General features: G+C 39.9%; 2 protein-coding genes across 2 annotated transcripts; both read right to left on the reverse strand.

Moving 5' to 3' along the window:
- Positions 1-717: 717 nt before the first annotated feature.
- LOC121968592 lies at positions 718-1,703 on the reverse strand. The gene is made up of 2 exons (XM_042518912.1): positions 1,231-1,703; positions 718-1,168 (listed from the first exon to the last, which is right to left on the reverse strand). Exons 1-2 carry the CDS (start codon positions 1,672-1,674, stop codon positions 782-784), a joined length of 831 nt encoding a protein of 276 aa, XP_042374846.1. The 5' UTR covers positions 1,675-1,703; the 3' UTR covers positions 718-781.
- Positions 1,704-8,273: 6,570 nt separating this feature from the next.
- Positions 8,274-9,835, reverse strand: LOC121968593. Its single transcript, XM_042518913.1, has 3 exons — positions 9,715-9,835; positions 8,836-9,319; positions 8,274-8,773 (listed from the first exon to the last, which is right to left on the reverse strand). The coding sequence occupies exons 2-3, from the start codon at positions 8,890-8,892 to the stop codon at positions 8,405-8,407; spliced, it is 426 nt and encodes a 141-aa protein (XP_042374847.1). The 5' UTR covers positions 8,893-9,319; positions 9,715-9,835; the 3' UTR covers positions 8,274-8,404.
- Between the last annotated feature and the right edge of the window lie 1,249 nt (positions 9,836-11,084).

Below are 11,084 nucleotides of genomic sequence, written 5' to 3' on the forward strand. Positions count from 1 at the left end.
ATTTGTTATACAATTATAGTAGCCACATATGTTGTAGTAATTATGATTTCGTAGCTGCTACAATTATTATTGTTTAGCAGTTATAAAACCGTAACTGCTATAATATAAAAAATAATTATAATTGTAGCAACTATGAAATTGTAACTGTTACACCATGAAAAATAATTGTAATTATAACAACTACGAAAACTTAACTGCTACAACTATGTAATAAATTTTCAAAAACTATAACTATTTACTCAAATATTAGAATGAGATGATTTTCTTTTTAATTATAAATCTCTGAATGAACTTCGATTTTAAAAAAAAATCATCTAATTCTAATATCCGAATAAAAAATTATGATATTTGAAAGATTATTACATAATTATAGCGGTTATGATTTCAAAATCTTAACTACTCCAATATAAAAAATAATTGTAATTATAATAACTACGAAACTATAACTACTATAACATGAAAAATAATTGTAACAACTATAAAATCATAGCAGTAGCTCTACAACTATGTAATAAACTTTCAAACATCTTATCATAATTATAGATCTGTAAAAGAATTTCTATAAAAAAGAACATCTAATCCTGATATCCAAATTTTTAATAGTCCAACATTACTCAAAGTAAAGGGTTTGAAGGGTTTGATTTGATATGACCAAACATTACACAGTTTAAATCACCAAAATACAAATATACAATTGGTCATGGATAGCCCCTACCTTTTCAAAATAGACTTCAAAATAAGACGCAATAGCTCGGATGGCGATCAGGAGACACGAAAAGGGTCATCCACCTGCTTCGAAAACATTTCTGTCAGCCAACTCATCCCCCTCGTACCACTCTAACTTGACTGCGAGAGATGCCTTCTCCTTCGCAACCAATTGCAACTCAGTTCTCGCCCCCTCCAGCTTGGTCATGGCTCCCTCTAGCATAGCGCTTACCCCTTCCACCTTGGATCGAGTCTCCTCCGATTCAGCCTTGCTCTTATCTAGTTCAATTAGGACCTTAGTCATCTGCTCAGAGAGGTACGATTTTTCAGCTTTGACTGCCTTAGCCTTCTTTTCCCAGTACTCAGCCAAGGACCGTAGCTTAGTCTCTTGAGCTTGGGACTCAGCATAATCTGCACTGAGAGGCTTAATCCGCTCCATCAATTCCCAATTGCACACCAATAACTGTCATGAAAAGCACTTATCAACTAACCAGCATAGCCACAAGAAATGAAAAGCAACAATACCTGACACAGTAAGGAATATTCGTATTTCCCCAACTCCGTCGTTGACATACTACGCATAGCTTCGCACTGCTCAGGCGTAACCAGACTTGGCCAAGCTTCAGGTGGCGGCATACTCTGCGAAGACGCGGGGATCTTCGCGCTGAAGGCTGATGGCTGCTCCTTAAAATATTTGAGAAGACGCGATCTCGAATCTGACCGAGGAGGCCCACTAGTCGTGGTTGAGGGCTGGGGACTCTGCGCCAAGTTTGTTGGAGGTTCTGCGGGAGCAACCTCTAAGGACTCTGAGTCCTTGGAGAGCGACCGGCATCGCTGGCTACTTTGAACTAGCTCAGCCTCAGCCTTAGCCTTTCCAAGGGAGGAGGCAGGCTGGGAGACTGGAGGAGATAAATGGGACGGCTGAGATGGTTCCACTTTACCGAGCTCCTTGGTGGACAACCGTTTCATTTTCAACTTTCGGGCCGTCGTTAACTTCATCTTTAATGCCTCTCCTGCTCAGAGAGACAGAGCCAAAAAAAAAAAAAACTATTATCTCAAACGAAAACAAAACTATTATTCAGATGTTTTGTTTTGGTGTCTCGTTTTCATTCTTAAGAGGTGAAATTTTTATCTCAAATGAAAATAAAACTATTCTTCTCTCTGAAACTAGAAATTAGAATCACTGAATAACATTACCATATGAAGCATTTCAGCAACTTCTATTTTATGTGATAGTTAAGAAATGGATCTAATATTTGGGATCTATCTTCCACCTTAATCATCTCAATAAAACTACTACAAAAAGCAAACCATTAAACGAGAAATCCACATGAGTCCTTCGATTTATATATACATTGCCTCCATCGAAAGTTGGAAGTATAAACGATAGAATTACCTCCTTAATCACGTTGGCTGAAGAAGGGGGAAGATGAACAGATTAACAATAGAAGGTAAGAGGGCTCTCCTGATATGATTTCTTTCTTTTTTCTAAGAGATATGAAGCACTACGGAAGAAAAGCAAAAACTCGAGGAGAGATGGAGAGAGTGCGCGAGTGGGAAGTGAGAACGACGTCGAGATGGTTCGGCGTCCAATCCTTATAAAGACATATCAAGTTTTGAGCATACATGCACGACATCCCAAACGCTGGTATTAGAATGGAGTAAATAAACCGGGTTAATTCGATCCTACTGGTCCTACTTTACCGGCAGTACAGAAAGTCTTGTGCGCAGTCATTATTTTTTTTTTAATTTTTTAATTCTTTAAATTTTTTTAATGATTTTTTTAACTTCTTATTATGCGTTTTGTTTTTAATATTTAGGGATTATAATTTTAAGTAAAAAAAATTTACAAATACACGGAGTGTTTAGAGTTCTTTAAATTTTTTTAATGATTTTTTTTAACTTCTTATTATGCGTTTTGTTTTTAATATTTAGGGGTAGATTATAATTTTAAGTAAAAAAATTTTACAAATACACGGAGTGTTTAGAGTTTGATAATAACGTATTAAAATTATATATATATATATATATATATATATAGATAGAGTGTTTAGAGTTTGATAATAACGTATTAAAATTATATATATATATATATATATATATATATATATATATATATATATATATATATATATATAGTTTGTTAAAATACGGATCTGACCATGGGACGCATCCATGATCTATAAAATTTGATTTTTTTTAATATTTTCTTATTTTTTAAATATAAGTTTTTCTTGTGTTTCTTCGTTCTCGCCACTGCTCACCGCGCCTCCTCGCCCGCCGGCCATCCGCTCACCGTGCCTCCTCGCGCGCCCACCACTCGCCCGACCGCCGGCCATCTACCCACTGCCGACGGCCTTTGGCCGTCTGGACCTATCCACACTATAGCCCAGGGGGTGAACCCGTTGGGAATCGCGACATGGATTCCGACTGCCGCCTATCCACCGTCGAGCTGAGAGGAAATCTCGGTGGCGAGGGGATCTAGTCACGTCGGATTCTGACCACGATCGCGCCTAAACATGCACTTCTCTAAACTTGTACCTTTCTCTCCCCCTTTGATCACAGCAAAAATGGGATAACAGAAAAAAAATTTAGCAAAATTTTTTAAATTAGAAAAATTTCTAATTTAAGATGAAAAAAATTCTAAGTAAAATTTCTAAGTGACAAAAGAATTCTAACTAAAATGATTTGTTTGAATTTTTTAAAATAATTTCTAAGTAAAAAACAATTGATTTTTAGAATTTAAAAAAATTCTAAGTAAATCTTTCAAGAGGCATTAAAAAAAATGAATTTCTAAGAAAATGTTTAAAATCTTTTCAAAGCATTATTTAATTCTAATTTTAATGCTTTTATCAGAAAGTTAATTAAACATTTTTATTTCGATATTTCGGCTTCCAGGTCGTTGCGAGACACTAGGCCTTCTTGGTTATTGGAGCAACAACCACTTCCTTAGACAAAACTTCCATAAAAAAACTCAAAGTTTAATTTTCTCACTGTAAGCTTTTAGTTAAATAAATTAATTTAGCACAGATTTCAGAACCCAATAGAGGTTCCCTCCAACAGGGTTATTCAAAAATTTAGGGGGTACATAGTCTTTAGGTATCCTTCTAAGTTGGCCCTGATGTTTTCTAATATACCAATTTAATTTTCTATAAATTTTTAATTTTAATTTTGGAAATTTATTTAAGCATGCATCATTATTCTTCAATTTCTCAATTTCAACTTTTAGTTTTTTATTTTCTAATTTTAGATTATCATACATCTTTAGTGGGCATGCTTTTGTTAGGTTTAATTTCAATTCAGCATTTTCTTTTTCTAATTTGAATAAATCTTTAGAAAGACATATAATAAATTGAAAGGATTGAGTCGGGGTTAGGTTACGTACCTTACTTACCTGACTCGGTGATTCTCCCCCTTCATCGTCGCTTTCTTCTTCTGATGATCCTCCCCCTTCATCTATGCTCATCTCTGAACTTGAGTCATCTTCAGAAAGATGGTTGGCTACCAGCGCTAATCCGGAGAAGGCTTCGATGTCTGATTCAGAAGAAGATGAAACTGACTAGGTGGCCTTCAGATTCTTGTGCTTGGAGGATTCTGGTTTATTGTATTTTGTCTTTTCCTTCTCTTTCTCTTTTTTCTTTAATTTTAGGCAGTCATCTTTGATGTGCCCTTCTTCGTTGCAGTTGTAGCAACGAACTGTCCTTTTTCTTTGTTGATGCCTCTGTGTCTGGGATCTAAATTTATTAGAATTAAAAAATTTGTTGAAGCGTCTTACCAATAGTGCAGCTTCCGATTGGTCGATCGAGGCCTCGGAGTCAGAATCATTTAATCTTGCCTTTAGGGCAATGCTCTGACTAGTCTTCACTACTCCACTGGGCTCTGCAACTCGAGATTCATGAAGTTCAAAAGTTAAAAATAAATTTTCTAAAGTACTTACCTCGAAGTCTTTAGAGATGTAGTACGCATCTACTAAGGAAGCCCACTCTGGAGTTCTGGGGAAGGCGTTGAGCGTGTACCGAATTGAGTCCCGGTTTGTTACTACTTCTCCAAGGTTGGTTAGTTGCGTGATTAGCTCTTTGATCCTTGCTTGGAGTTGCGCTACCTTCTCGCCTTGGTTCATCCGAAGGTTCGTTAACTAGGTCCGGAGGATGTCACGTCTCGCTAGCTTAGCTTCCGAGGTACCTTCGTGAAGCTCCAGGAATTTTTCCCAGAGGTCTTTCGCGGAGTCATAGCTTCCGATCCGACTTACCTCTTGTGGTGGCAGCACGCTAAGCAGGTGGAACTCTGCCTTTCTGTTGGCGACAAATTTGGCGTGTTCCTTCTTGTTCCACTGATGCTCTTCTTTGTCTTTAGGAACTTCAAAACCAAATTTCATAGTTAGTAAAATATCGAAGTCGATTTTAAAGAATACCTCCATCCAGCGTTTCCACGTCGCGAAGTCTCCGTCGAACTTCGGGGGATGAATATTTGCTCCGGCCATCGTCTTGATCGTGGTGCTTCAGTCGGCGGTTAGTCCTTCTGAGACGGTTTGGCTCTGATACCAATTGTAGGTGCAGCGGAGGCCGGCAAGAGGGGGATGAATTGCTTCTGAAAAATTAAGACTATACCCTCCTCGTTCTTTCAACTCAAATAGTGCAATAGTAAATAAAATAATGAAGCAATAAAAAAACAAGAAGACAAGAATTTAACCTGGTTACAACCAAGAGGATTGTTAATCCAGGGCAGTAAGAAAAGCGCAGTAGAAGATCTCCTTTGCTGAAGGCGAAGAAGCCTATTACACACTAACGGCTCAGAACTATTGCTAGGAAGTTGTTACAGAGTTGAATACTCAATTCATACTAAATTCCTAGCTCCAGGGGCCTTTAAATAGCCTCTGAAAATCTGATCTCGAGGGTCCAGGGCGCCTCCAACAGGGGTCCAAGGCGCCTCCATCGAGTGGACGGATAAAACTTTATCCGCAGCGCAAACGGTCACTTTTGACCAGTTGAAGGCGCCTTCATCAAGTCTGAAGGCGCCTTCAAGCTTAAGGAGCCTCCAAGGCATATTGAGGCGCCTCCAAGGTGGAGGCACCTCCAGTACTGGCTTGAGGCACCTTAAGCTCTATTTGCAGCATCCTTTTGCCTTGCTTTGACTTCCGTAGCTCCATGCGATTAGGTGATTTCAGCCAACCGAAATAGGGCTCACCCGAACCTAATTTCCGGCCTTCCTCGAGCAGTCTTCCTCCCCGGCTTAACGTCCCTCGAACGCTGTGCACGTTCTTCTCGCCCACCAGTGTACTTTTCCGCAGCTCTCTCGTCCTTCGGACGCACCGAGCCCGTCGGCTCCCTTCCCATGCCGTCTTTCTCGCTAGCTGTGTCTTCCGCTCGACTTCCTGCGCTCCTAAGCTCTTGCACACTCAGACACAGGGATCAAACACAAAACAGGACCTAACCAACTTGGTTGACCACATCAAAACACCCACGGGGACCAATAATATCTTCCTAGGAACTAGTGTCGCTGACAAGATACATGGTTGTAAGCTTGAGCAGACAGAGAATCGTACGGGGGAAACTTTCATTGTCACATCAGAGATATGCTCGTGCTATTAAAGTATGGCGTCTTGCACGCTTTCCTGACACATCCATTCCAGGTATGCTTTGAGGAGCGTGCACGTGTCTCTGGGGAGCCCTATATAAGGACCCCTAGACGTCGATGGAGGTATGCGCTATTATTCACTGTAGCTACAGTCTCATTTCTTCTTCGCTCTACTTCTTTCTGCCGGAGATTTGACTTGAGCGTTGGAAGGCCATTGCCGGGGAACCCCTCCCTGGTTCGGCACTGTGTTTGCAGGTTCACGGTGGCAGAGGATCTACGTCTTTGGAGTCTTCGACCAGTCAACAGAAGCGCCACGTCCCCAGCGTCCATCGACTCAGCACTCGGATATGATCACAGATAATTAAAAATTTTAAATAATCAAATAAGCTTGAATTGAGAGCTCGATAACATCTAAAAGAATCAAATTCAAGTCAAGCTTGAATTGAGAGCTAAATAACATCTAAACAAACCAAACTCAAGTCAAGTATCAAACAAACTCAAGCTTGTTAAAAATAAACGAAGCCAAGCTTGAACAATCATTTCAAAAGTTTGGTTCATTTTAAGCTTGACTCGGTTACCTTATCAAATAAGCTTGAACACCCCAAAGCACGGCTCGGCTTAGCTCGACTTGTTTACAACCCTAACCATAACTGCTACAACATGAAAAATAATTATAATTGTAGTAAATACAAAACTGTAGCTGCTACAACTGTATAACAAACTTTTCAAATCATAACTTTTGACTCAGATATTAGAATGAGATTTTTTTAAAAATTTTAAATCTCTGAACAAGCTTCGATTTTAAAAAAAGATCATCTAATTCTAATATTTGAGTCAAAAATTATGGTGTTTGGAAATTTGTTATACAATTATAGTAGCCACATATGTTGTAGTAACTATGATTTCGTAACTGCTACAATTGTATAACAGTTACAAAACCGTAGCTACTATAATATAAAAAATAATTGTAATTGTAGCAACTATGAAACTGTAACTATTACAATATGAAAAATAATTGTAATTGTAACAACTACGAAAACTCAGTTGCTACAACTGTATAGCAAACTTTCGAAAGTTATAACTATTGACTCAAATATCAGAATAAGATGATCTTTGTTTTTTAATTATAAATTTCTAAATGAGCTTCGATTAAAAAAAAGATCGTCTAATTTTGATATCCAAGTAGAAAGTTATAGTGTTGAAAAATTTATTATACAATTGTAGCAGTTATACATGTAACAGTTTGTAGCAACTATGATTTCATAGTTGCTACACAATGCTACAACTGTGTGGTAATTACAAAATCATAGTTGCTACGATAAAAAAAATTAATTATAATTGTAGCAATTACGAAACCATAACCGCTATAATATAAAAAAAAAATTATAGTTGTAGCAGCTACGAAACCATAGCTGCTACAACATGAAAAATAATTGTAGTTGTAGCAACTACAAAATAGTAGCTGCTACAACTGTGTAGCAAACTTTTAACAATCATGACTTTTGACACGGATATCAGAATGAGATAATCTTTTTTTAAAATTATAAATATCTGAATGAGCTTCGATTAAAAAAAATCGTCTAATTCTGATATCCAAGTCAAAAGTTATGATGTTCGAAAGATTATTATATAATTATAACAGCTACACATGTTATAATAGTTATAATTTCGTACAGTAGCTATGTTTTCATAGCTTCTATAACTGTATAATAACTACGAAATCATAATCACTACAATATAAAAATTAATTATAATTATTATAGCTATAAAACTATATCTACTACAATATTAAAATTAATTATAACAGTTATGAATAGCTACTATAACTATGTAATAAATTTTTAAAAATCATAACTTTTGATACAGATATCATAATAAAATAATATTTTTTTTTAATTATAAATATCTAAACATAACTTCTAAAAAAAAAAAAAAAAACATCTAATTAACGTTACTCAGAGTGTTTGATTTGATATGACCAAACAGTACACAGTTTAAATCACGGAAATACAAATATACAATTGGACATCGATAGCCCTCACCTTTTCAAAATAGAATTCAAAATAAGACACAATAGCTTGGATGGCGATCAGGAGACACAAAAAGGGTCATCCACCTGATTCGACTACATTTCGTCAGCCAACTCATCCCCCTCGTACCACTCTAACTTGACTGCGAGAGATGCCTTCTCCTTCGCAACCAATTGCAACTCAGTTCTCGCCCCCTCCAGCTTGGTCATGGCTCCCTCTAGCATAGAGCTTACCCCTTCCACCTTGGATCGAGTCTCCTCCGATTCAGCCTTGCTCTTATCTAGTTCAATTAGGACCTTAGTCATCTGCTCAGAGAGGTACGATTTTTCAGCTTTGACTGCCTTAGCCTCCTTTTCCCAGGACTCAGCCAAGGACCGTAGCTTAGTCTCTTGAGCTTGGGACTCGGCATAATCTGCACTGAGACGCTTAATCCGCTCCATCAATTCCCAATTGCACACCAATAACTGTCATGAAAAGCACTTATCAACTGACCAGCATAGCCACAAGCAATGAAAAGCAACAATACCTGAGACAGTAAGGAATATTCGTATTTCTCCAACTCCGTCGTTGACATACTACGCATGGCGTAACCAAACTCGGCCAAGCTTCAGGTGGCGGCATACTCTGCGAAGACGCGGGGATCTTCGCGCTGAAGGCTGATGCCTTCTCCTTCAGTAATTTGAGACAACGCGATCTCATATCTGACCGAGGAGGCCCACTAGTGGTGGTTGAGGGCTGGGGACTCTGCGCCAAGTTTGTTGGAGGTTCTGCGGGAGCAACCTCTAGGGACTCTGAGTCCTTGGAGAGCGACCGGCATCGCTGGCTACTTTGAACTAGCTCAGCCTCAGCCTCAGCCTCAGCCTTAGCCTTTCCAAGGGAGGAGGCAGGCTGGGAGACTGGAGGAGATAAATGGGACGGCTGAGATGGTTCCACTTTACCGAGCTCCTCGGTGGACAACCGCTTCTTTTTCAACTTTCCGGCCGTCGTTAACTTCATCTTTAATGCCTCTCCTGCTCAGAGAGACAGAGCCATAAAAAAAACCATTATCTCAAACGAAAAGAAAACTATTATTCAGATGTTTTGTTTTGGTGTCTCGTTTTCATTCTTAATAGGTGAAATTTTTATCTCAAATGAAAAGGAAACTATTCTTCTCTCTGAAACTAGAGATTTGAAGCCTTAGAAATTAGAATCACTGAATAACATCACCATATGAAGCATTTCAGCACCTTCTATTTTATGTGATAGTTAAGAAATGGATCTAATATTTGGGATCTATCTTCCACCTTGATCATCTCAATAAAACTACTACAAAAAGGAAACCATTAAAAGAGAAATCCACATGAGTCCTTCGATTTATATATACATTGCCTCCATCGAAAGTTGGAAATATAAACGATAGAATTACCTCCTTAATCACGTTGGCTGAAGAAGGGGGAAGATGAACAGATTAACAATAGAAGGTAAGAGGGCTCTCCTGATATGATTTCTTTTTTCTAAGAGATATGAAGCACTACGGAAGAAAAGCAAAAACTCGAGGAGAGATGGAGAGAGTGCGCGAGTGGGAAGTGAAAACGACGTCGAGATGGTTCAGCGTCCAATCCTTATAAAGACTAGGGGTGACCAGTAACCCGTCAAACAGATCAACCCGCTTATACCGATCCGAATCGAACCGAAAAAATAAAATCCGCCGGATATAGGACCGGATGTAGGATCATGATATTACATTATCCGATCTAGTAGGGCCGGATAGTTTTTTATCCCAATAACCGAACCAACCCGATCCACGATCACCCCTTGATCCTGTCCGAACCAGAAGTCAACAGACGCTGGGCATGTGGCGCTCTTCGGCTCGCTGATGTAGACCTCCCACTGGTGGCGCGACGCTCCGGCTAGCCTGCACAGAAGTCGAGCCGGGAAGGGGTTCCCGGCGGCGACCCTCCGACGCTCAAGTCAGGTAAGCTACGATGAACGAAGTGGCTTCCAAAGTCTCTGAATACCTACCTACCCGGCGAAACCTGAGGTTCTTTATATATAGTGCTTGTGAAGGGTTTGGGCACGCGTACCTAGGTGCATACGTGTCCTCTGTCCTTTCCCAGGTATGTGGTTGTCAGAAAGCTTACCTGACCCATATTGCTATAGTCAGAGCATGCCCTCGATGGGACAGTAGAATCCCCTGTCACAAGATTTGGAGCATGACACACACGTGAAACCTACCGGTTGTCAGAGAAGAAATCCTCGGGTCTTTTCCCTTACTCCAAACTTGTCGTCCGAGCGGACATCTCCCTCAACATCCGACCGGACATCCGCAGTGGTTTACTTGTGCTTTGTGGAGACTAATAAACAGGGGTGCTTTATGACTGTGGTCGGTCAAAAGGTCAGCTCGGTCCATGACCTTTTTAACTGAGCGTCGGAACCCCGATTTGACAGGGTGCCTTCCAACCATAAGTGCGAGCCGGCCAGACCCGTCCGGGTATTCGATTCCATCGGCCCGGCCGTCTATGGTCATCCGTCCGGTCGGACCACACTCCTCCCGGATGGGCGGCTACTCCGGTGACTTCCACTCGGCGTTGACATTGCAAGAGAGAGGGGGGGCCCGCTCTTACCACCGGATCACTTGCCTCCCTTTCAAGTCTAGTCGAAGGAGGCGAATAGTCCGACTGACTGGACTGTGAGTCTAGCCGAACGGCTCCTCCATGCTAATACTCTCCGCTCGGTCAGCCGAGGAAATATCCTTGAATGAATCAACGATGGCCTTCACCGGATCTCCTCGCGTTC

The sequence above is a fragment of the Zingiber officinale genome, chromosome 3B (genome assembly GCF_018446385.1).
Source record: "Zingiber officinale cultivar Zhangliang chromosome 3B, Zo_v1.1, whole genome shotgun sequence".
NCBI classification, from domain to species: domain Eukaryota; kingdom Viridiplantae; phylum Streptophyta; class Magnoliopsida; order Zingiberales; family Zingiberaceae; genus Zingiber; species Zingiber officinale.